The 26748-nt window shown below is 37.9% G+C and overlaps 1 protein-coding gene across 4 annotated transcripts; it reads right to left on the minus strand.

Annotated features, from left to right (window-relative positions):
• Positions 1-4180: 4180 nt before the first annotated feature.
• On the minus strand, positions 4181-25095 carry BRDT (bromodomain testis associated). Of its 4 annotated transcripts, none has more exons than XM_085231325.1 (20): positions 24646-25095; positions 22551-22795; positions 21551-21688; positions 20742-20868; positions 19346-19518; positions 17876-18247; positions 17146-17274; positions 16768-16956; positions 15299-15480; positions 14933-15225; positions 14755-14835; positions 13562-13687; positions 12583-12650; positions 11287-11479; positions 10974-11086; positions 9629-9761; positions 7937-8001; positions 7411-7559; positions 6134-6296; positions 4181-5414 (listed from the first exon to the last, which is right to left on the minus strand). In XM_085231325.1, exons 2-20 carry the CDS (start codon positions 22788-22790, stop codon positions 5346-5348), a joined length of 3003 nt encoding a protein of 1000 aa, XP_085087451.1. In that variant the 5' UTR covers positions 22791-22795; positions 24646-25095; the 3' UTR covers positions 4181-5345. The 4 variants fall into 4 exon arrangements, with proteins under 4 accessions (XP_085087451.1, XP_010713867.3, XP_085087452.1 ...); XM_010715565.4 differs by having other exon boundaries at positions 14722-14835; positions 24646-25093; XM_085231326.1 differs by lacking the exon at positions 14755-14835.
• Positions 25096-26748: the final 1653 nt, after the last annotated feature.

A 26748-nucleotide genomic window follows, 5' to 3' on the forward strand; every position in this document is an offset into this window, starting at 1 on the left:
TGCCGGGCACCGCGCGGCGCCGCGCCTCCCGCCCGGCCCCGCCGAGCCCCGGGCGGCGCGTCCCTGCCCGGCCGGTGGATCTGCGCCCGATGGCCCGCAGGGAACGAAGGAAAAAGCGGGACGGAGCGAAGGGGCTGCTCCCAGCCGCGTCCTCGACCGGGGCTGCCGCACGCACCGAAACTCGCCGAAAGGTCTTTGCGAGAAGTGCGTGTGGGAGACGCGGGACAGCCTCACCTCTGCTGCCTTCGCAAGGTCCTTGCATGCGGTAGCTTTGCTCACCCTGATCGCGTATTTGGTCGCACATACCTTATTGGTATGAAACAGAGGTGTCCGGCCGTGTAGTTAGATTTCAATTATTTTTAAAAACCGTGTGCGTTCTGTCTCTGCTGTTTAACTATTGTCCGTTGAAAGATGATTCTGTAAATATATTACAGCCTTAACTGCATGTTAGTATGAGTGTTTCTGAAAAACATACCAATTCGGAGCTTCAGCACAAATGTTTATAATTTAGAAAATGGAATTTTAATCAAGATATTGGCTAGTAGAGGCAATTGAACCATCATTACCAACTGTTTTCCAATACTGAGTTTGGTACTGCGTTCTCAGCACCTTCAGCTGACACAGGGAGCTGAACAAGCGCAGTTTCCCACAAGGCACACCACCTTCCCTTCCTATTCTGCACCTGTTCCTCAGTGGGATGCAGTAGGTCCAAGGCTTGGAGAGGCCCTGGGGCAGGATCCCAGCTTGTAATGCAGACTTGCACATTGTTGCCTGCCTGGCTTCTGGTGTCTTGCCCAAATGTCGTGTGAATGGGACTGTGACCAGAATTTGTGTTTGGTCCAGTTTAGTTTGGAGGATTAGAACTTCAAGAAGTGTTTTTGCTCCCTCAAACACTGCAAGTAGAAGCTGTCGGGAAGAGACTACGTGTTTGTTAATTAGCACATGTAATTTAATGAGTTACTGAAAAAAAAACAACAAAATTGGACCTGCATACTTGCATGCATACAGACACTATGTATTATCTTATACTGTGCATGGAACACAGCTTACAAACAATTTCTGTCTATTGCATGCGAAATGTGTTCTCCTACTTGTTTTGAACTTACACTTAAAAATATATACCCCATTGCTGAAATCCCTCTGGAAGGCAATGGCAGGATTAATGCTGGTTTCAACAGCTTCAAGTATTCTTTTACTAAATCGAATTATAGAATCATAGAATGGCTTAGGTTAGAAGGGACCTCAAGAATCACCAGATTCTAACCTCCCTACCATAGACAGGGCTGCCAGCCACCAAATCCAGTCCTAGATCAGATGCCCAGCGCTCCATCCAGCCTGGACTCATTCACCTTCAGAGCTGGGGCACCCACGACTTCTGTGGACAACCTATTACAACACCTGACCACTCTCTCAGCAGTCAGGTGCTGGAATGAAGAACTGAAGCAGCAGAAAGAAATGCTGCCAATTTTCATTCATTTTTTAAAGCTTAAAAATAGGAAAACAGTATCTTTTTTTTTTTCTTTTTCTACTAATAAAGGTGACATCTTCAATTAGCTATAAAAAATTGCCTTCATCAATACCAAATGAAATATCAGTAACCCACAGCAACTGACACCAACGTTATTGATTTATGTAATTAGAAAAGTATTTGAATCCTGCTGTTCACTAGCCATGCTTGTTGTCTTAATGTGAGCCTTGCAGATTTGAAGTCAAGGCTTTATCAGGCTGCTTGAGAAAAGAATGCAAGGCTGTGTAAGACTCCCGTCCTTGTCTTAGGCAAGAAGAACAGCAATAATTCCAGAAGCTGCTATGATTCAGTTAAGACACCAACCTCTGCATACTCCAGCAGGATTACATGAATCATGCCTACCAAGCCTGAACCTTCTGTTCATACTCCAATTACTCATGCTGCCAACCCTAGGAATAGCATATAACTAACTTTTATGCATCAGCCTTTGTGCTAATAGCCTTTTTTTGCAGCGTAGAAGCCTCACTTGCTCAGTACCAGACTGGCTGCAGCAGAACTTTCCCCGAAGTGTACATCAGCAGACCAGCAATCCAGTTAATGTAGTTCTAAAGTTTGGCTGGAGGAAAATGTTTATACATCTAACTATCTAGGTAGTTTTATGTCAGATTTCTCATTGAAGCACAAGTTTTGCAGTAGCCCATGGAGTTTTGCTATGTGATCTTCAGCTGTTAGATATGGATCCCGTATCAGAGCTGGAAGATGGGAGCACTGGGAACCTCACAGTTCTGAGCAGCTTTTGTACAAAGATGTTGTTGGGGCTGCCCTCAGCCCAGCACTGTCTCTCAGTAACTCTAGCTGAATTTCCTCAGCTGCCCTCTGCCAAGAAAACAGCAGAATTCCTTTGTCACTGAGAAATGCTTTCTTTGTGCTGAAGGGCCTTGCTGTCTACATACACAAGGCAAACCAACTTGCACGACAGATATCTTCCACGCATTTTCCAGTATTTTATATAAAAGAGACTTCAGAATCTTCTGTAGATTTCATGCCAGCTAATGGCAAATATGGCTGAAGTTGAGAAGCCTCAAAATTACAAATCCTTCTCTAGCATCCTTGTATTTTGATTTTCCCGTCTTCTGCTTCAGATTGTTGTAATGGGTTCCAAGCCAAACCAACCCCAAGGCAGATTGTTTTACAAGCTTTATCAGCGTGCTTTGCCCTCCGCTATGTGCCATCTGCCTGCTCAGCTTTTGTCAGTTCAACTCAGCCCATTTCTGAGAGACAAAAGAGGACGCCTTTGCACGTCACTGACTGCTTCCAGCTGAGAGTAAACAAATGAACACATTCTGTAGGTTAGTGACAGAGGACATTTAAGCTTTTAGATGTGATGTACTTGTGCAGATGCTAGTATAGAAGTGGTGCATTAGTGAAGCTATTTTCACAAATGCTGAAGGCAACATAGTGAAACAGAACTTTGCAAACATTTGCATAGTCAGGTAACTACCAATACTTAGTGTATCCAGTCAGTTTTTGTTTCCAAGCTGTACTGTGTTGAAAATGGGGACAGCTCTAGAATAAGATGGAAATTATAGACTTGCTACACACATTTGAAAGCCATCTCTCTTTCCTCTGAACTCAGGCATCTGTCTGTAGGGAGGAACTGATTATCCTCTTGTAGACTTGCAGACTGCAAAGAACAGGTTTATCAGATTAGCATTAGCACTGCTGATATTGTGACTTAAAATCATCGTGACAGTATGAAGTAATGTAAAATTCTAGTGTGATTTTTCTTACCTATGTATCACAATTAGTGGGAAGGATAATTTCACATCTACCTCTGCAGGTCTACCATAGCAGGTGAAACTCTGAGCAGAGAAGTTGTTAGAGGAGCTGGCATTTTGAATGGGCAAGAGCACCAACTCTTATATACCATCAATGATGTACTCATAGCTATATAGAACAGGTGAAACGCAAATAATCATTTATCCTCCTTTTTTTTTCCAAAGCAAGAGATCTTAAGCTTGCATTAGAAAGCATGCCCAGGCAATGGCAAGGTAGAGAGTCCTAAATGTGAACTGTAATATTTTTTTGCAGAATGGAAAGTTATTTATGATGTATAAACTAGAAATGAAGGCAGGGCTAAATCACTTTTGATGCAGAATGGAAATATGACATCCTAACAGTAATCCCTGTTTATTATAACCCATACTTCACCCAGAATCTCTTTCCTAGCCAAGTACTGAGATCTCCCACATGGTGGGCAGATGAGAATACATCCACACAGAGCTGATGTAAGAGTACTTCCATACATGCTTTCAAGTGGCAATATCTCAGTTTAGCATTTGTCAATATACAATCTTTCTACAAGTTAATAAATACTACCATTCCATCAGTGACAGAAATAGAAGATACAGAATAGCTTTTTAAGGCAAAATAGGTATGTTGGGGCTAGTGTTATCTCCTCACCCATGCTGCTGTTTATATGCATGCTTTGTAATTTATTTTATTTATCTGAAAATTCTGTAGTTTGTGGAAAGCCTTGTCCACTTAACTGGGTGGTCTGTAGCAGAGCACACTACAACACTGTCTGTTCCCTTCAGTTTCAGTTTTGATCCAAGAACTCGACAGACCAGAGGTTTCCATTGGGAGAGAGTTTCAAGGGGAACTTTAGCTAGGACTGTGGCCTACAAAGGAGAGTGCACAAGACAATTCCACTGAGGTGCAGGAAGAAAATTTATTTTTGGTACTGTTAATAAACAGAAGAAGAAAACATTAGAATAGTGTTTGTTTAATCCTTTAATTTCCATTTTCGTGTATGTTTTATAGGGTATGTAATATTTGTATAGTTGTACAAAATTTATAAATGTATAAGGATACCTGGTACATGCTCTATTTTTTTTTACTGATGGCTACATGATCCAAAAAAATTGAGATCACTAAACCAGATTATCCCAAGGGGGACTCTTCCTCCAACATTTCCATAGTACTGCTGTACTTTTGGTATTAGTTCTATATGGAAATGTCTAATTAATCCTGTACTTAGTTTGAGAAAGTTGTATGTAATCAACAGGAATATAGATCTTTTAGACTAGGTTCTACTTCAGATAAGTATTTCAACATTATTAAAATCTTGCATTAAACAGAAAGCCCTTCAAACTGGATCCAGAAGAGGAATATTTTAGATAATTTCTTTCCATGAAAAATCAGAACCATCTGGCAAACATGCTTGCACACTGATGTTAACATAAAATACATTAAACAGAAGATCGACGTGTCTGTACCTTAAGGCATGCAAGTATATAGGATGTGCAAACGAATTAGATTTACTACTGAAATTAGAATTCCAGGAAGTACTGTTTTCTGATTACAAGTAATGTTACACACTCTGTAGAAATCATTATTGTTATGAAATCTTTTGTCACAGCCCAGATTTTGTGCAAATATGATAACAAATGACTGCCTTAATAATAATCATATAAGACTTTGATTTGAAGTAGTTTCTGTAGTTGCGCATTTAGTGCCCTGACTACTAAAACCAAGAGAACTTGGCTTGTATAACAGATTCTGAAGCGTTTCTGAAAAAATGGATTAAAGAGTTAGAAAAAATCATGCATATGTAAGCACAAAACATGAACTGTAATCAGAAGAACAACAGTATCCCACTGCTTTGCGGACTAGATTATACGTATGTTATAAGCAAGAAACAAAACTATCTTGTGATGCTTCAGCTGTCAGTGAGCAAGCTTTCCATATCAAGCTTTTTACAGGAGCTTGCATGCTCTTTAAAGTGATTTTAATGTTTAAGCTCATAACTATTATATTTTTGAAGTCATATAGTCAGTAGTAGTACCAAAGTTAAGTTCTACATTATCTACCATTTTCATTCAAGGTTTTCTTCAAAAGTTGCCATAATATCACTCTGCAAATTCATATCAATTGTACAAGCCATCTGCAAGAAAGCATATCAGTGTATTTCTCAGAGCAGTCAGGCAATAATGAATACTATGCAGGACAAATATTAAGATTTAATGAAAACCTATAAAGCTTCTTCCCAAAGAAGTGTATGCTTCCTCTGTTTTTACAGATTTATGTATGCATATTGTTCAAGTCCTTTCTGAAAAGTGCTGAGCAAGATGAAAGCTTCAGGAGACCTTATCTGGGTCTATTATGATCTTAGTCAAACTGCATAATACTGTACACTGAACTGATTTAGAAACATTTAACCTAAAACATAATAGCAATTAAAGAGCACTCATTATCTATAACAATAAGACCAGTAAGTTAGTTTTTAAAAGGCTCCATGTTGGTATTTCAGAGTAGTACAGTAAGACTAGCACTTTTATTGACATGTACATTAGCATGTTGAAGGGGAAAAGCAGCATGCAAAGATTCAAGGTTTGACTTTTTAAAGGGGAATCTCTGCGTACTTAATAATTTGATTTTGTTATGCAATTATTGTAACATTATACGAGTAATATGAGCACTTCTTTTGTTATGCCACTTACAGATTTATTTAATCATCCTTTTTTATTTTCTGGTCCAACGTCAGATTGCAGAATTCTCTTGTTTTTAATCGTTCAGGTTCTTACTTTTGAAGGACCTGAATTTCTTTTCTCAGTTGTGTACTAAAATTGAAACAAAAACAATCAAAAAGAGTCAGCAACTTACTGCTTCTTTCCTTCTGCGTTCTTGTTCCATTTTTCTGGCCAAGTTACGGTCCTGAACAAGAGGGTGTTGCTCAGCTTCTGGCAATTGTTTTCTCATATCCTCTTCTTTTGGGGGCTTGAAGTCTTTCATTGCCGTGGCATCCAATCCTGTGCCTTTATGGACCCTTTAGAGAATGGAGGAGAATAAGGATAGGCTTGAAATCTTTTTTTTTTCTTTTGTAACAAGGTTGTGCAACTCAACAGAATTCTGCAAATAAATCAGAATTTAGCACATAATATGTGATTCCATTTTATGATAAATTCTTTTTGCAAGAAATACAGTGGACACAATTTTTATGTGGTAATAAGATAAGTCTGCTTGTGTTCTATTTCCAATCTATATGCACACAGGATTTGTATGCACGCTATGCAAAACTTTTACTGAAGTCACATTCTTTCATACATGATTAACTTTCTGTTAGTTCGGACATTTTGCTTCCAAATTCATCCTTTTTAACTAGTTGAGTTCTACTTCATTAACTTCAGACAAAGATCTCTGATGTCACTCAACAGATACCTCTCTTGCATTAAAAATGATGCAGAAGTTAACCAGACAAAACTTTTCATACACCAGTAAATATGAATCACTGAAAACTTACAAAGAGGTATCTACAGAAGATATAAAAGAGTCCAAAGAGGGACTGTCAGATTATGTAAGCAACTAACCGAAACTGATGCTGGTTATACTGCATGCCAGTGGGGAAGAAAAGCTCTGCTCAGTGAGATGGATGCTTTTGCAGCTGTTAGGTGTAGGCTGCACCATTATCTATACCAAATTCTGCTAAAGCAGTAGTGCTTAAACAAGGTTCCTCTGGGAGAGGAAGGACTTTAAGCAAGATCCAGCATTAATTGCCTATATGGCAGAATTCCGGATTGACCATTCTGAATGTGAGTTTTACTATCTGAAGTAGTTCACACTGGCACTACTTTAGCTACACCAACTTCTTGAAGACTAGATTATGCTACTTGTCCCTTTGGATATCAGTAAGATAGGAATTTTTTTTACTATAGATGTAGAAAAGTAATGTATTGAGTGCAGGTATGAATTCTGGTCATGGCCAGAGGAACTGAGTTTCCAACAAAAAAGACACGTATTGCATTGCCTAAGCAGTGCAAAGCTAATTCTTCTTGAATTCAGCCCACAAAATTATTCAACTATCCAGATGATAGACCATGCACATAAATTGAAAATGTGTAAGCAAAAAATAGATCAATGTTTAAGCATATGTTGTTACAAACCTCTCTTTTTCCTGTGCTTGCCCAGCTGCCTTCTGTAAGGCTACTTTCCTGAAATGCTTAAAGCTCTCAGCAGATGACTTTATTGGAGCTGGAAGCATCATCATTTTGCACAAGCTTACCCAGGAGTCTACGTTCTTAATTCCTGCGGCCTAAAATTATTTAAAAGAAAAAAAAGGAGGAGGGGGGAAGCGGTGGGAGAAACATGGAAGTAGCAACAATACAGCTACTAAGGTTGTTTTTTTCTCTTCAATAATCCATTTTCTACTTAGTTCCTACATTAGCACAATGCTGTTTTCAGGAAACTTAGTGTAGACAACCTACAACAAAAAATTCCTTACTTTTCTAAGAATATTTGGGCAAATAAAGCAATCTAAACAGAGTTCAATACATTTTCTCATCAATGTCGAAATTTTCTAGCAAAGCAGTTTAATAACCAGTAGCATTTGCAACTCTTCTTATGCAGTTCCTTCCGTTCACTTCTCCAATTTTAATTCCAGAAAACATGAATTCACAAGGCAGCACCTACCCTTTCTGGAACACTCTGGGATTTTGTCTCTAGAGTCTTTGTAACATTAGGTGTATTACAGTGACCTGATGGAAGAATAAAAATTGGTTTTTTATTCATGTTGACTTTGTGGATTTTGTTACCTGAAATTAAAATAATTTGTTTAGTCAGTCTAGAAAATGACTTAATTCACACTACTGAATTTTTAAAATTGAATTATGTGGTTCAAAATGACAAAAACACTCCCAAATACTGGTAGCATGTCCTAATATTCAAGGTGAACAGAACCACTTTTCTACAGGTTGGTGCAGTTCAATTCAACTACATGCATTCTGTTTTTTCCCTCAAGTTTTCTACAGAAGAAGTTAATACCGAAATGGCTTTTCTTCAACACTAAGAATGGCGGGAGCACATATTATTGCAGGAACAGTCAAAAACCACTGTTACTGAAGGGGTCAGATAGCTACTCTCAAAATTAAATGCTGAAGTTCACACATACTCAAAGGCAGTTTAATCACAAAATAATTCCTGTTTCCTCCCCCCCCCCCACTCCCCCTCTCCCAAAGCTATCTGCACATGCAGAATTGAATGAGGAAGGGAAGAAGAGATAGTAGGACAAATTGAATGAAAAATCAGTCAAAAGTTAAGAAGACTAAAGACTAGGCAGTAAGCAGTAGACAATAGTTTTTGCTATGCTTGCATCCCCCTGCTAACCCTGTGAGCATTAAGCAGCAAGCTTCATTCTTTCCTGCTTGTTTTCTCAACCCTTTAATGTATAGAAACTATCACAATCCTGGTGTTATATGCGGTACACAGGACAGGAATTTAAATTCCAGAAGGGCAAAAGAATATTGTAAGTGAAGACTATTTGATTCACCTATGACACATCTTTAAATTCTTTTCTATTATTTTTTTAAATACAGTAGAAGAACTATCCTTTGTCCAGAGTTAAAGAACTAATCTGTGATAAGACAGCACCTTTTATTTCAATTAGGTTTTCCCGATGCTTGTCCCCACCTGTTCAATCATATGCAAGGAATGGTGAAGAAGGAACAAAACCCATGTAATTGTGTCTAGTAACACTCAGGTTTAAGTGAGGGCACTCCGTACCCTGCCCAGCAGTCTTGAGTTTGCAATATGCATGAAGCTTGACACATTCCGCTATGGAATGCAGCTTTCTGGAGACCTGCCTACTTGTAATCTCATGGAACAAACTTGCAGTTACTTGACATCACTTTACTATCAGATCCTCATCACAAAACTGGAGATAGTTATTCAAAAAGTATAAAGTGCTCTTAGGGAATGAGCTCCCTTAGAGGATCAGAAGAAAACAATCGAGGGCCAGCAGAATTCTGAGCAGACTGGAGGTTCAATCAACACTCTCAAGGTTCCTAGAATACTGAATTATCTTTAGTTAACTTTCTGAAGTCAATACTAAGTCATTTTGCTTTCTGTATTTTAGCGCAGAACAAGAAAGGACCTGTAACAATTTTTTCCTTAACAAACAAACAAACAAAAAAAAAACCAACAAACAATCCCTCCCCCCCACCCAAAAAAAAAAAACCCCACACCAAAAACACAGCAAATAAAAACAAGTTTTTTGTCAACTGATTCATGCAGAAGTGTTCAACATTTTATTTCTTCAAGACAGATTCGTAGACATTTAACTTTCTAGTCTTTAAATCAATTAGTTCTGATTATGACAGTACATACTCTGCTCTTGGCTAATAGATATTGAATCAGCAGTTCTCTCACAGGCCTTGCTTTGAACTTCATCTAGATTAACTAACATTTTTTCAGCTTTAGTCCCATCACCATTGTCAACAGGGGAAGTTGTATTGGGTACCTAGAAGAGAAATAGAGAAATTAGACTTCAAAACATACTCTTGAAATGCTTAACATGTTAATTCTTGCTATATGATAGTAGTATTAAAATTCTGGAAGCTTAGATCAGTTAAGTTGATGTAAAACTGTAAAAACTAGAGAACTAGATTCTATTAATATAATGGCAGGCAAAACTAGTTCTTAACACAGTTAGTATTTAGACTACAAACTGCTCAGAAATTTGAAGTGATGAACTAGTTAGAATAAGGAATTGGTATAAACTCTTTAACCCCTAACATGGTACAATGTAATGGAAGGTGGACATTTTGTGGAGCCAGTTGCCCCACACGCTAGTTTATGGATAGAGAACACTCCCATTACTTTAATTTGGTAATATCTTTTTTCTGTGCAAGATCATTAGTTGCCATTGAACACTGGAAGTTAGTGCACAAAAGACACCAAGTCTTGTAAAGCCTACTGCTTGCTGCTACCTTAGATGTTAGATGTGTAAGGGAAGGGGTAAATTGTTGTGGCCTTTCTTGTAACACATTCCTGCGCTCCTAGCTCCAAGAAAAAAGTTAGCTTCCACTCATTGCAGAAAGTGAAGCTATTAAAACCTGGCTAAAGCAACGCTGCTAGCTGTGTTCAAAGCCATGTTGAGAAAGACATTTCATTATCCAAAGATAGAAGAGATCATGCTGCAGCAATGACATCAGTAGCTTCTTTATGCAGAGGCCCTCCTAAGCAGCATGCTCTCCAAGAACATGGAGATGGTGTTTAAGTATTTTACAGAAAGAAAAAGCCTCTAGATTCTTGTTAAGCTTCTGGAGCTTGATATTTCTAGAGAGCAAGTACAGACAGTATCAATTGTTCATCTCTTCTGCACAGCTGTAGGCTTATAGGGTGAACTTTTGACATATATGACTACAAGGACTACCTGAATTTAAACTTCAGCACTGAAAAAAAGAATAAGTGAGTTTTATAGTGCATTATAAAGTTGATACACTTCAGTCAATGCCAAAATCTTCCTTTTTATATTGTGGCCAACGAATTCATGTTCCTATTGAAGGATAAGAATCACATATTAAGTGGGTTTTTGGGTAAATGTTTTATTATTGATCTAAAGTGGCTTTCTTTGCATCAGACTCAAGACTAGAGTGTTACATCAATTTAAAGAAATAGATATGCCTTAAAATAGTTATTTGAAATGAATGTATTGGAGAGATGTATTCACCTCTGGAACAGCCTGTGTACACTGGGTATCAAAAGGCTGATCTGTCCTTGGAGCAGTCTGAGGCATTTGCTTGACTGAAGTATCATGCAAAGCACATACACCTGCAAGCATACCTAAGAAAGAAGAAATGAATGGTTTCCCAGAACCTACACATTGCAGTTCTGTGTCTTACTGTTTAGAGCTGTGGATTTGCCAACTACAAAGGCACACATCTAGCTTCACTATGACAGATAAGCTTACTGTGCAGTGTGAACACCAGTTCTACCACCTTTCTTTCTTCAAGGTTCACTTAAATAGCCATGATTCTTGTTACCTGAGGGAGACTTAGCATTTTGTTCTGCTGATTTAAGAGATCTACTCTGTAAAGACTTAAGCTTCTGTAGCACAATGGGAGACAACAGCTGTGGTTCAGGTGATCCATGGTTTTGCAAGCTACTAGCAACAGATGAGGGCTGTACTTGCAGAACAGCATTGTAGGACATCCTCTGTATGCACGGTGATGTTCTCTGCAAAGAGAAGGCACTAATTAATATGCTAAAAAAAAAAATCTTACTTTAATAACTGTTTGATTCTCTCTCTCTCTCCGTTTACAGCATTTATCAGATGCAGTAGTCCTTTTATAGTGTGGCATTCCTGAGAGTTTAGTTGACAAATCCCGGTGGAGTAAAATGCCCTGCTTTGATCTGATAGATACAGAAGCCCACCAGATCATCACTCTGTGTTTTGTTGTCAACTATTAAGTTTCTTGATGCTCAAGGAAAAAACATTGTAACTGACCAAGCAGAAACTTTGTTCCTGCATCCTGTTTTCTCAATATCTTGTCACTTACTCATTACAGAGGATATTTGTTATTGCAGAGGCTAAGCTTTCCAGGGAAGGAAAAAAAGAAAAAAGAAGCTGTTGCATAATTCCTCCCCTCAAATCCTTGACTGTTACTTATCTGCTCCTTCTGCATCTTTTTACATTTGCAAAACCAATTGCTATATCAAGCTAAGCAATTCAAGTGAAACAAGTCTGTTGTAAGGATAAGGCTTTGCTGATCTTGGAAATCTGGTGCCTCTATCTGGGGTACTTTTAAGTAAAATTGTAAAAGGCAAAGATAAAACAGACTGGAATTAACACTTGCTATCTGTATGCATCCTAAAGGCATTAAATCTTTCTAAATGATACCCTGGTTATAGCAAGCATCCAGAAAACAATTTGGATAATCATTCAGTTAATTGAAGCATGTTAAATTGAGGTTATTCATGTAGAGAAAGAAATGAAGTAACAGTGGTCAATTTCATACTTAAGACTAAAGTGGAAAGGTTTTTATGTGGGTGGCAGAGAAGGAAGAAAGCATTCTCTGTCCTCTCCCCACCTTCATCCAACAGAGAACTTCCAGTATTCATAATGGGTAAAAACCTCAGAAGTTTTTACACTCATCTTCCATAAAGAAACAAAATATACCTTTATTAAGTAGATTTTACATTACTGAGTCAGTCCAACAGAGCAAGTAGTATTCAAGCTATGTTCATTATTTCCTGTTTATCTTGTGCACTTCCCAATACTGTCGCATGTACCAATTAACTGCTGAGATGAAAAATCATATCCACAACAGTCAGTTTACCTTAGGTTGTTCCAAAGAAGTTAGGCAGTTTTGCCTCATTCCATTCTGTTCTGAGCATGTTTCTGTAACTGTAAATTCAGCGAGGTGGGCAGAAAGAGAGGAATGGGAAAAAAAGAAATTCATCTGCATATGTAGCATTATTTACACATACAAGTCATAAGATGGGTGTGTACCCAAAGAGCCAAACTTCACATGGAAAGGAATGATCTTATCTTGCATACTTCAGTTTGATGTTTTACAGAACTTCTCCCAGATTTAAAATACACAAATCCCTGCAGGATCAAGATCTTTGTTACCCTCAATGACTCCATTATTTTCTTCTCTGCATTCAAGGGCTAAGTGTGGGATTCATCTAACTTTAGACTGTTGCCTCATACGGATGTCTACCACTCAAATGTAGGGTTGGATCTACTCTGCCCCTGAAGAATAAGAAGTGTTCCACATAGAGAAGCGTAATTCCAGCATCATGATGCTACAGCACCACGCTACACCATGAACAAATGTGAGAAATCTTAAGCACCTCAGCAGAGTTTGGCTCTTCAGCCAGCATTGTTGGCCATTTTGTCCCTAGGCTTAGGATCAAAACCTTACCCACAAGATAAGGCTCCTCTGGTATTGCAGACCAGACAATGAAAATAAGTTCAACTTTCGATAAGTAGTTAAAAAAAAAAAAAAAAAAAAAAAAAAAGAGGCAATGCAAAAACCCACAGAAGTAAGCTGTAGCCTGATAGCCAAGTCTCTGTCAGACACACAGACTTCTTACTAACAGATTTTAGTTTCAACAGTTCTTCACTGTTGTTTCATTACTCATTTTTCACTCAATTTTGAGACATTCATTTAATAAGAACTAGAATTGAGTCTTCACCATAGAAGAAGCCTGTATGAATTATTTAAGTCCTTGGTAAGCATTTGGAGCAATAGGTGCAAATTAGGAAGACAGATATTCTGCCCAGACAGAAACAAAAGGAAGCTTTCTGACCCGATTCGGAGTCACTGCTGTCTGAGGAGCTGGAAGCACTGCTAGTGCTGCTGCCTGAGGAGGTGCTGCTGTTGCTGCTTTCACTCAGTCGGCTTGGTCTAATACTGGACTCAGCATTACTTTCAACTGCAGAATAAAAAGGAAGAGTTTGAAACATCCTGCAGTAGTCTCCATCTACAAGCTTAGGATCTTCTTTATAAGGGCTGTTTTCCCATATGACTGCTACTCTTCTACCATTACCCTGTCATCTTTCCAGCAGATTCAAGACCTTTATAGAACAGAGATTTATCAGCAGTGAGCTTGCGTAAATGAAATAGTCAATTAAGAGCTGCAGACACACAACTTACAAGCCTAAACTAGGTTAAGATACGTGTTATTGTAAGACACAATTCAAGCACAGTTGCCACCATAATTTTTCCTGCTCTTAAGTTTGGTTGTGCTTATTAGTGCTGCCAGGCTTGCATACTGAGGCCTTTGCTATAGTCAGTTCTCCTCTTTTCTAAACTATGTGTAATCTAGAATTATCTTTTTCCACTTCTCCGCCATATGACTGTTTTACATCTGCAGGGTTGGCTTAAGCTTACAAGCTTACAGTATTGTTCAGACAAAAAGCTTTTCCAGTGGAAGCTTGGGAAACAAGAAGCAACATGTATACTTATTTCCTTGGACACACACTTGCTAAATGTTGCTTCCTGTTCTCCCTTGTAATGAATCCAAATGCCAATTTAAAATATTTTCTAGCCTGCCTCCTCCATCTTCACCCAACATTACTTTAATAACTAAACACCTTCCTGTAGCTTATATTTCTAGGATATTTTATGTCATTCAACTAGCTTTCTCTATTTAGTGTTGGCTATCAGCTATAGCCTGACAGTTATGGGGCTAGTAAAGTTTGTATCATGTCTTCTATTGCAGAAGTGAAAAATGTTATTTTTATTTTTATTAAAGGATTAAGTAGGAGAAATAACGAAGAGGTTTTATGCAGGACAAGTAACTGCATGTTCCTATGATGTCATAGCAGCAAATGCAATCTTAAAACCTAGCAAAGAGAAGTCTAAGACCTTAAATATTCTGAGGAAAAAGTCTCCATTTACATAACAGTACACAGGCCAAGTTGCCACTTCAAGATTTTTGTTGCAAATAAATGAAATTCACATTACATTTGAAGTTCTCTTTCTTTGGATTTAGCTGACCATTGACATGCAGTAGTCTCTTCTCCAGTTCTTGTTTCCTCTCAGAAAGAAGCTGCTGTTTTGACTTCATTGTTTTTTTGGCTGTGTGTGAGATAGAAGTTAACACTGCAGCAAAACAGAAAATTGATCTGGTAAATTGATCTGTTTGTTCTTTTGAAACATTATTTATTCTACGTACCATGCTGCTTTCTTGGTCTCTTCCTCAAACAGGTTGCCACATATTTCTCTAATTCTCTGAGTGTTGAAGCCTTTAAAGTTTCAAAGTCTATTTCTATCTCATCAGGGCTAGAATTCCTCAGTGATGGTTCTCTTGATTGTATTATATGGACTACTTTCCCAAGCTTATCTCCAGGCAGCTTATTTATGTTCAAACTCAACTGCCTTTTCTCATCATAAGTCATAGGCTTGGCACCATCATCATCTTCTGACTTATGTGCCAACAGGACCTGCCGGATGGTTTTCTTTGATTGACTGCAAAAAGAAATTTACTGCAGTAACTGTAGTTTAAAATAATTTTACACCCACACAAGTCCCCCACACTTACATGTTTGAAGACTGCTTTTTCTTAGAATTCTTGTGTTTTAGATCTTTCTTCTTTTGAATCAGGCTTGCTTTAGCTTTTTCCTTGTTCTTCCCCTTTTCTCTTTTAGCCTTCTCTTTTTTCTTTTTCAATCTAGGTAAGGATGCTCTGGTCAAAGCCTGCAACTGCTGGTGAACAGCTTTAAGCTATCAAAAGAAAAATAAAAAGCTGAGAGTCTTAAGTAATTTAATAGGAATGGTGAACTCGTTCTACATATAAAAATCAGATCTCTGGCATAAGAATGGATATTAATGTTTGCTTTCCAAACAAGACTTGTTTTTTAGACATGTTAGTCTATTAAAAAAAAATAAACAGACAAGAGGCTTAGAAAATAAAGCTACTTATTTTTATGCAGGCTCGTCTAAGAGTATGCATCTTCCAATAGACTGTAAAAACTAAATAGCAAAACATGAAATCCACGGTAGTACTATCCAGCAGCTTCTCTTCAATTTCAGGCATTTGGGAAGCATGTAAATGCTTTATGTGATTACTGTGTTGAGCTAGCTGGGCTGGGCTTGGGCATCTTCAATCTGCAAACCCAAGGTACTTTATTCCCAGCTAGCTGTTTTGTATCACATGTTGATGTAGCTTTATAGAAAGTTTATTTAAACCTCTCTCTTATAGATTAGAAAGAGGAATTAGACTGAGAATATAGTTTTCAACCACACTGAAATATTTAACTGTGGTGAAGGCTGTCTTGTAGAATTAGTTATCTTCAGGCCAATATTCATGAACTCATTTTTTATGTCCTGCTCTGGCAAAAAATGAACGCTAAGTTGTTCCTTATTTGACTAGCAGAACCAAAGCTTACTCCGTTTCTGGATTATAGATGCAGTAGCAGTTTGACTTGTTATGTTCAGGCAAAAATTAGAACCATCGCACTGTTAGACAGTAAGACACAGCCATGCTATTCATGCTGTTGGCAATAGTTGAAAAACCTTTATTTTATTTTACATTAAGCTTTCTAACATAGAATTTATGACTTGCTTTTATGTGTCTCAAAAGCATATTCCTGACTATGTAAAGGAGCTGACACACCTTGACAGACTGAGCATAAGAGAGCTTTTTAGCTGTATAAAATGAAGCAAATGCCATTTAGAAGCATATGACTTTGTGTGTGGAGTACCTGGATGCTGTCATCCATGGTATCATGGCAACAGTCTTATTTTTGTTCAAAAGACATGTCTCATCTAAAAAAATGCTTGGCAAGAGCACTAGATGATATTTCAATAAAAACAGTTTGTATTCGCTGAGGCACTTGCAGATTGTTAATGTTTGGAAGTACTTCCAAATAGAATCAAGTTTAATTTTTCAAAATCCAAGTGACTATAGAGTCCTGTAAACACTGATTCTTGGTGCTAAGCCTTAGAATAGACAACTGTAAGGGCACTATCAGAGATATTACAATCACAGTGTTGACTCCTAGTAGTTACCTGCTCCTGAAGTTTTGCAAGGTACACTGTTCTCTTCTTTTCAAAGTCTTCAGATGATTTTTCTTCTGAAGAGTCATCACTGCTGCTGTCACTGGAATAAGCTTTTGTAATTTCTCTTGTGTGCTGTGGCAGAAGAACACTTGTAGCTGGTTCATCAGGAATTTTGGCAAAGTGAGTCTCAAAAACATCCTGAAAGATTTTGTTTAGGAACAGGAAATAAACATCTCAGATTTCTCAAAGCACTGTGAAGCTGCTGCTTGTTTTCTAGAACTACACATCGTAGGAACTGATCACAGCAGATGGTACATCAGGGCCTAAATGACCAAGAAAATCCTCAAGTCTTTTTCTATTTCAAATCTGACTTCAATAATAACTCACCTGAAGTTTTTTTGCCATGGCCACCACTTCATGGTCTGGAGAATTATGTTTGTAGCAATTCATGAACATTAATCTAACATCTGTGGCAAATTCTTGTATATCTCTATATTCAAAATTATCCATTTTTTTCTAGAGGGAGAGAAAGTGAATACAAGTTTAGGTGTTAACTTTAAAAGTGCCTCCATAGCCTTGGTATAAATTGACTAGCCAACTCAGTCCCAACTCAGTCCTAGACTGATCTGCCTAGTATTTGTAGGCTACTGACCACCAGTGTCCACCTAGAGGAGGGTTCGTTTTCACAGAAAAGGTGAAAGGTATCACAAATATCCAGTGCTTGAGGATTCCAGGCAGTACAGAAAAGTTGAAGGGGTTTGGACAGAAGCAGAAGTAGACAATATGAAACATTTTGTTTTATATAGCACTAGAACAACATCACACAGACTGAAATATGCTTTATTAGCAACCTGATTAAAAAGGTAATTCTCAGCACTACTGCTATTAGCTTGTTCAAGGTGGATTAGCCAGTATGTACATAGTCACCATGAGCCTCTGAAAAACTTCAGTAAATAGTTGCTTCTTAGTGAGCAGAGCAGCTGTTCTCTCAAACTATTTCTTTCAAATGAAAAGCAGCTTTCATGACTCTTTTTCAGCTAATGCTATTAAAATCCAACCTGATTACACAAGTTATTTAAGCGAAGAAGTTGTCCAATCCCCTTTAAAGCATACTTACTTTAATGGTTCCCAAATCTGCAGGACATTTGGTGATCCCTTTTTTCTCACCAAGCGAAAAGGATACAACATCTGCAGATTTTAAGAAAGGCCATGCATATGCTGAATGCTTCTTTGAGAACATTTCTTTAAGAATTTCATTACAATATTTTAGTTGTTTTGACAACTGAATCTTTTTAAGAACTTTAGGTGATTGCTGAGAATCTGGTAAGCCCTTCTTCAGAATCTTCTTTGGTATCATACATTCATTTTCACCTTTGCATGTTTTAACGGTTTTTCTTTCATTACATGTTGCAGAAGATTCACTGCTTGTTGTGAGTACTGAAGTAGTAGGAGTTGTAGTGTCGGCCTTCCTTTTCACACCTTTTTTTGTCTAGAAAAATGAAATCTTTAAGTTTAAAAGATGTACATCCAGAACCGTGGAAGGTCAGCTATTATACATAATGTCTGACAAACTATAAAAAAAAAAAAGTGTCAAAAATTCTACAAGTATCAAAACCAAAAGAGCATAGTATTTCCACAAGTTTAGACTGAGAATCTGCAAGACATTACAAGCCAACATCAAGCTTACTCTTAAGTTTAAAGGAAAGAATGGGAAGTAGGTTGTGGGTAGCTTTTAGCCAATTAAGAACACTCAAAGAAACCAGTAGGTTATGAAATACTCACGTGACTACTATGGAAAGCAAAAAAGGTTACTGCAGTTTATGTTAAACTGGCAAAATGATTTATGTCCATATTTTTTTTTAAACCCCAAGTGGTATTTAGTCTAGAGGAGATGAACATGCTCTGCCCATTCATGTTCAGATCTCTAGTAAAGTGTAAATATACACTGTAAGAGAACCTAGTACACGTGCCTTGTTGGAAACGGATAAAGGAAGCTAAGCCAATACAAGCCTGTTCATTTGATCAGAAGTGTCAGACATCCCCATACAATTCATATCGTAGTTAACAAATGCTTTTGTGAGCTACAAACACCTTTCCCAGCTAGTTGGTGTTTCAACTAATATGCTCTTTTGGGAACTCAAGCACTTTAATTGAAAACGTGAGAAGTTTTTGAATAGAACTTAGAAAAAGCTTATTTCAATACTAAAACCTTTATCTGGATCACAAGGAAAGAATTCCTACATCAAGGTGAAACTTGCAAAAGTATGGAAATACACTTCAAGAATGAGCTTCTTAGTTTACTTGGAGGAAAAACAGTCTTCAATTCATATTTATAAAAAATGAAAATCTACTAAGCAGTCATCCCAATTTCTGCATGCTTTCTAGAAATAGTAGTAGCCCAGTTAATTAACAGAGAATATCTGTTAATTAATAGAGAATATCTAGAATTAGATCTCTTATTATCCTCTGTCACAATAGAAGTTTTGAAGAGATCTTGCAATAAACATGACTTTTATGGTCTTGCTGTTCATGCCTGGAGCAGTAATTTCAATACCTTTCATTCTGAAAGTTATTTGAGGTAACTTACTTTTGTTATAGGAATGGCAGCTGGCATTAAAGCAGTCAGCTGAGCTGCAGACAAAGGAGGTAGTGTAGCCTTCTGTAGCTCTTCAGTTATTGCTGTAGGCTGCTCACCACTTTCAGCTTGTTTCTGCCTTGTCCTCTGTTTAGATGAAGTCCCACTATTTGGCTGCTGAGGTTCTGGTTATTTTTAAAAAGTTTTAAGTTATGTCTTAAATAGTGCAGTTGATCATATTGGACAGTTTTAAATAATACATCTTCCACACACAAACTATATAAGCAACAAATACAAAGCTTTGATATATATAAAGCAATGTTTTTTATCCTCTATTCAACTCCTTTAGTATCTCAGCTAGAGTAGTGTGTCAAGTTATGGATAGTTGGTATCAAGGAAAATGTGGATTAACCTCAGAGAGGTGATTTAATAGACAACATGCTAAGCCTCCTATATTGTAAGAAAAGAGAAGTACTTGCAGAGAAAATACTAAATCATTCTGTATACACAGGAAAATACAGTCCTTAAAAGATTTCAAAATTCATACAAGTTGCACATTTGTGTACATAAAGGATATGAGTGGTCTTAAACAGCTTCAGTATGAGCAAGACTGAATTATGAGTGCATAATTGTAATAATTTAAGAACCAGCTCAGTTTCCAATGCATTTCTCAAACTTTCAGGGAATTGCTTATACCTGTTCAACAAACACAATCTTCCTAGTAAGGCACAACATCTTTTCATTAGAGCTAACATAAACCCAGCAACTGACATCAGTTCCAGGTCCACTTAGGAGACTACCTTGAAGGCCTCCAAATTCATCCACTGGGATGCATGTACAATTCAAGATACTAAATAGTCCACTTCTATTAATAAATATATTTGTCTGGCAATGTTGAAAGAAGCATTTTGTTGAAGTGAAACATTTTTCAAGGTAATGAAGCAGGTTACAAGAGCAATTAAGACAACACAGGAAGTCAAAGATGAGTAATGAGTTGAAGCTAATCTCCTGGACCATTTTAATTAGGCTTCCCAATGTAATTTGTAGTACCTACTATGTAATTTCCTCATTAGTTTGAGATGTCTTGTCCACAAGAAAGATGATTCAGTCAAGAGCACTGTTTCACATATAAAACTATGCTATTGCACTACTGATGATGTTGTCAGTTCTCATATTCTGGTGAGTTTTTTTTCCTTGTCTTAAATACATTTCATTAGTAGAAAGCTCCTTTACAACATTACAGCTACACTGAATCTGCCAAAGCTTTGCAGTAGTGTGACTGGTCCAGTATATTCTGGGAAAGATGGAGAGCATCCTGACTACTCCTGGGCTGAGTTGTAACAAGTTACAGAGGACTCTCTGTTCCCAGCTTTTATTTAATGTTAACAATTCAGCACAAAGCCATTACCTTCTGACAGCTTTTCTTTTCTTTTTCCTTTTTCAGGAATCAGTATTTCTTCTGGTGGCATTTGTGCTATTTTCTGCATGAACACTTTTTCTAGTTCTTGGGCCATAAACACAATGTCATCACCTGGCTGCAAAATATAGTTGATAGCATTCAGAGAACAGGAGAAGAAGCTGCAGTAATAACGTGCTACTTTTTCAACTAACCGTAGTCTATATTGAACAGATAATAACAAGTTACCTGTATCAGAGAGACACTAGTCATCCCTATTCCCTATCTAATATCCCCTTTCCCCCACCCTGCCCTGTCCTATTTGCTCGTACAATCACATGCTTCCCATAGCAAAGGGAAAAGGGAGCAGGGCTGCAATTCCTTCATTCATTCCTATGGTCTGAAGAAAGCTCAAAGATACTAATAAGCACAGCCAAAGCTCAAGGAGATACTCACACTTCAGCTTAAGTTATTTTGTCTTAAGCTTAATGAAGGAGAGAAGTATGCCTCAGAGTAACTAACCTTGGACTTGTCTGGCTGTTACACTGTGCTGTACGCTGTGCAAAATAAACCTTGAAGTTTCGCCAGCAGAACCCAAATGTTATGACAACTATGCATTCAGATGTTAGCAGCAAATTAAGCCTCACCTCTGTCTTCAGTTAAATCTAGCAGCAAAGCCCTCTCCCATTTCAAACAGAACTAGCTTCAAGAAATGTTGAAAACACTGACAAGTTCTACAGGTAGTTAGAAGTATCCACTAGTTTAGACTTGTTGGCATTCATTACAATTGATTACTAATAAGAGGTGTTTGTTTCATTTACCTTGTTATATATGTAGCAGTTCAGGAACATAGTTTTGAAGTCGTCAATGCATTCTGCAGCTTTTGTGTAGTAATTATGTTCCAGACGCTTTTTAATTGTGCTCAGGTCCATAGGTTTCTTTATAATACTGTAGTAATCCTGTGTTTTTCAAAGAATCACAACAAATCTCTTGAATATTAGGACATGATGATTCTCACACAATTACAAAAATTAGATTGCAAGAGAAAAAAACTGCATTATGTTTCATGGCACATTATGTACAATTAGTCTCAGACATGAGAGAACTAAAAATACCTAAGTTGGAAAATAAAGAATTGAAGAAACCAGACCATAATGTTAACACCTTTCTACTCATTTGCCAAAAGCAGTACCTTCCAGGTAATTTGAAATACTTGGAATGCTGTGTCAATTACTGATGTTTTCATTTGACTGAAAAAGCTGGGGTGATCCAGAATTGGAGTATAAAGATATCTAAATTAAAACTACTTGTCACAAGACCTTGTGTTCAGTCCAGGAATGTGTTAATGATTTTATACATGGCAAAAATCAGAGTGCAATACATCAAATTGGATCCAGATTTGCCTATTTATTTTAGGATCAGATCTGCTTTTTCATCACAAAGTATTTAGAAAGAGGTTAGCAACTTACCATTTAAAAAAATAGTCAAAAGGAAAAGAAAAAACACTATACCCAGTATTAAGAAACACAGTTCAATTAGTGGGGAATTAGAAGAAAGACAACACAGATTACCAACATCAGGAAGCTCTATAAGGCCCATGTAGGCGTTTTTATTCCTTGAAGAAATATTGATTTGCAACAGTCTCAGAAAGGAAAGTGAACAAAGATGCAGCACTTAGTATTAATCAGCAAGAGAAAGCATAATTTTCTTGTACTTGGAAATGATTAAAGCAGTTCTCATACTAAAGTAGATTTCTAATATTAATTCACAAATACTGCAATATTTCATGGGATAATACTCTATTTCTGAAACAGTCCTTACAGGAAGATTCAGTGCTGCTGCATCTACAGGTTGATGAAATGGCCAGGAAAAGTTGTGTCGCCACATGGCTCTCATGACCACTCTCTGTAAGTACTGAAGTTGGTTTGTTTGACACCCATTATTTTTGCTGTTTATGTATTCTGGTGGAGGAGGGTTAGTAATAAGAGAATGACGCTGGCTTGGAAGAGGCATCTTCAGCAAGAACATACATCCACTTGTTCCAAGATCTTCATTACACATCTAACCTGAAAGGAGGAAAACTGCTATTCAGTAAAGACATCTAGATCCACTGCTGTTGATGTATTCATATTCTGTTTGTGAAGCGTCAGTGATATAGTTACAGACATACAGTTATGATTTAACAGAAATATACTTGTTTTACAGCATCCAGTTGGATGCATTGAATTACCATGTTCAGTTCTTTAAGTTATAAATAGTTACATTTGAAAAGGATTAAAAAAGGCTTGCTGAGTTCTGCAAGATTTTCTTGGGAATAAGCTTCCTCAGGGTTCATCGATCAAAGTCTGGAAAGACATTCTCTACATCCTCACCTCAACAGATGGGGTCTTACAGAAAATGTTGACCTAAGAATCAGCTTTACAGAGTAGCAAGTCTAATCTAGCACAAAGTAACACATATGCATTACCTTCTTCATGCATCTCCGCATGAAAACGATAGAGAAGTTAAGAAGCCAGCACTTGCCTATAGTCTTCCTATCAGTCATACATTTTCCTAAAATACTGGAATTCTTCTCTGGAAGCAGTACACTGGCTGGAGCGCTTAAATAGTCGTTCCTATGGCAGATCTCTGCGTTGTGCCCACCTAAATCTGTTCTGAATAAGGTGTCTTGAGATGATGTCTGAGCTACTGTAGTATTACTTCCTAGTATTAGTTTGGAAACAACCCTGGAGGTGCTGATGCACATATTAATGCACTGCAGGAATATTGTCTCTGGAACACAACACTGAACAAGGGCAAGCATTTGCAGAATTGTATGGGTTGTGGGGATGTGTAAGACAAGATCATTTATGAATCAAATTTCCAACTGTTACTTCCCTCCTGTCCCTCTCTCCACATTGATATATACTTTGTGTTTCTGGCTGTTGCTCTGAGGCTGTTCAGACAGCCTCGTAACATGCCAAATGCAAACAAAATTGAAACCTTGTGAATGAATAGTTCATTATAATTGAATGGTGTTTCCCTAAAGTGATCACTTTTTATTCTCCCAGTGAATATTTAAAGTACCACTTCATGGTGTGAATACTGCAACAGCACACATAACCACACAAGTATCAAATACTTCAGAAACACTGGGAAACAGCAAAGGGGACTGAAGCTTCCCACACACAGAAGATGATTATGGAAGTCAACTCTTGATTACAGCAAGACAGAAAAACTGAAAATGATGACTGTTTTAGGTCAAATTCAGCTCTCAGATACCACTATTAATTTGGAATAACTCTACTACCTCAAAAGAGGTAGTATAGAATAGAATAGAATATTTCAGTTGGAAGTAACATACAGACATCATAAAATCCAACTGCCTAAGCACTTCATGCCTAACTAAAACTTAAAGCATCTTATTGAGGGCATTTTCCATATGCCTTTTGAACACTGACAGGCTTGTGGCAAAACCACCTCTCTGGGAAGCCTGTACCTATGTTTGACCATCCCTATAGTAAAGCAATTTTTCCTAATGTCCAGTCCCCTGGTGCAGCGTTTTGCCATTCCTTCGCATTCTATCAGGGAGCAGAGCCTGACCCTTCCTGCTCTATTTCCCCTGCTCAGAAAGCCGCAGAGAGCCATGAGGTCACCTCTCAGAATTCTCTTCTCCTAATTAGACAACCCAAATGTCCTCAGCTTTTCCTCACAGTATATGCCGTCCAACCCTTTTTTCAGCTTTGTTACCATCCCCTGCACATGTTCAAGTACCTTAATACCCGCTTTATATTACAGAGTCCAGAAATGCACACAACACAGAAGGTGAGGATACACCAAAGATTATCCCCCTATGCTGTTTGTTTAACTCATTGAATCATTTTCATAGTTATGTATAAAGCTACATTAGTATGAGTTGCTATGCCAGAATACTCACATGTTGTGGTTTAATTCTGGCAGACAGCTAGATATCGCACAGCTGCTTGCTCACTTTTCCCAGACGGGATGGAGGAGAGAATCAGAAAGGTAAAAGTGTGAGAACTCGTTGGTTGAGGTAAAGACAGTTCACGAAGCAAAGCAAAAGCTGCACACACAAGCAAAGGAAAACAAGGAATTCACTTGCTACTTCCCATCAGCAGGCAGTGTTCAGATACTTCCAGGAAAGCAGGGCTCATCACATGTAACAGTGTCTCGGGAATACAAACGCCGTCACTCCGCATGTCCCCCTCCTTCTTCTTTCACTTCAGCTTTTATTGCTGAGCACAGCATCATATCGTATCCCTTTGGCCAGTCTGGGGCAGTTGTCCTGGTCCTGTCCCCTCCCAGTAATTTTTTCGCTCCCAGCTCCTCGCTGGCAGGGTAGCGTGAGAAGCTGAAAAGTCCTTGGCTTAATGTAAGCACTGCTCTACAACAACTAAAAACATTGGTGTGTTATCACCATTATTCTCATCAAAATCCAAAACATGGCATTGTATGAGCCTTTACAAAGAAAATTAAGTCCATCCCAGCCGAAAACATGACACTGGGAAAGTTGTACACGCAAGGCTATACCAAGTACAGAAAACTTGTTAAGAAGAATTCATCCATCCTCAAAATCAGTCTTGTTGCCATTTATTGTTTCTTTCACCATTTAGAGTGGTGTTACTTGCTACAGACATTTCACACTTCATTAACTCAGCCTTCAGCGAATGTCTAACCAAGGCACTACTGCAAAATGATCTTGGTTTGGACCATATGACATGCTATGAGATGATGGAGCTGGCAAACATATATTTCTCTGAAAATTAATTTCCAAACTCTATTATTATGTCTGAGTAAATTATTTCTGACAGACAACCAGTGAGATACTCCTTTTTCTTCTGCTGCTGCTTTCATGGTCTCTGTTTATCTGCAGGTTGCTAATCTTTTTTGCCTTGAGATGTTTTCTAATACTTCATCTTACCCAAAACAATTGTCCAACTGGCTGCCTTGCTTCCTGCCTGGCCTCAGTGTTTGTTGGGCTGGTAAGGAACGTCTGCTTACCCCTTATCTTCCAAGTTCTTCCTTTGCTCTTACTCCCCTCTCTGATTACAATTCCTCTTCACAGTCATTTCTGTCTGATCAGGCGTTCACTTCCAATGGCCGACTTGCTTCTCTTCTTCCAGCAGTGCTGGAAATCTGCACTGAGACTGTATCTTGTATCTTGTACTTGAAAGGGAGGGTATCCTGTGAAAACGTTAGTTCCTCTTTAAACTGCACAAGAAAATAAACCCTCAGGTAGCAGAAGGCTGTTGTGCATTCTTCCCTGAATAAGACTTTAACACATAATTCTGTACAAGTACACAACAGTTCTTTTTCTCATCCCATGGCCTTTAGGTATTCTGAGAGAATGGAAATATAATGCAAACTCTAGAAATTCCACTGACTTTGAAAAGGGAGCTCTTCTAATATGCAAAACTGTTAGATCTGACTTTTCAGCATCCTTTTCAGAGCTAGTGATTTAAATGGATTGCCGAGGGAAAAGGATTGGGTTGTTCAGTATAGTCTTGCATTCCCCAGGATAATGATGCTCGATATTAGTGCTAAATTTATGTAAGTTTGTGGCTACTAGAACCAATTGGGGTGCAAAGAACAGGAGAAACAAAACAGCATATTGAGTCTGAATTTCTTTTTTCCTTTTTTCCTTTGAATATGTTAGAAAGGGACCTATTTCTTTTCTACTAAGTTTTCTAATATTTGCCTAAAGCAACAGCACGAGATAAAATTCCGAGTGTTTGGTCATAAATTAGGGATCTAATTTGTTATTTAAAATGTTACATGTGGCACTGTTGCCATCATATGGTTCCCTCCAAAGAATCTGAGTACCACTTTCATGTGTATCAAAAGGGTTGAATGTTCCCCACTCTTCCAGTCTCTTCATTATACTATGGAGAAATTGAGGTTGGAAAAGACGCATCTGCAGCTTCATCTGCATACTGAATTAAGAAGATTTTGTTGAAGGAGTGTTCTTGTACTGGTACAAGTCCCAGAGAGAACAATCTTTTTCTGATTTAGTAATGGT

This window comes from Meleagris gallopavo, chromosome 10, assembly GCF_905368555.1.
Source record: "Meleagris gallopavo chromosome 10, MGAL_WU_HG_1.1, whole genome shotgun sequence".
Taxonomy (NCBI): Eukaryota; Metazoa; Chordata; class Aves; order Galliformes; family Phasianidae; genus Meleagris; species Meleagris gallopavo.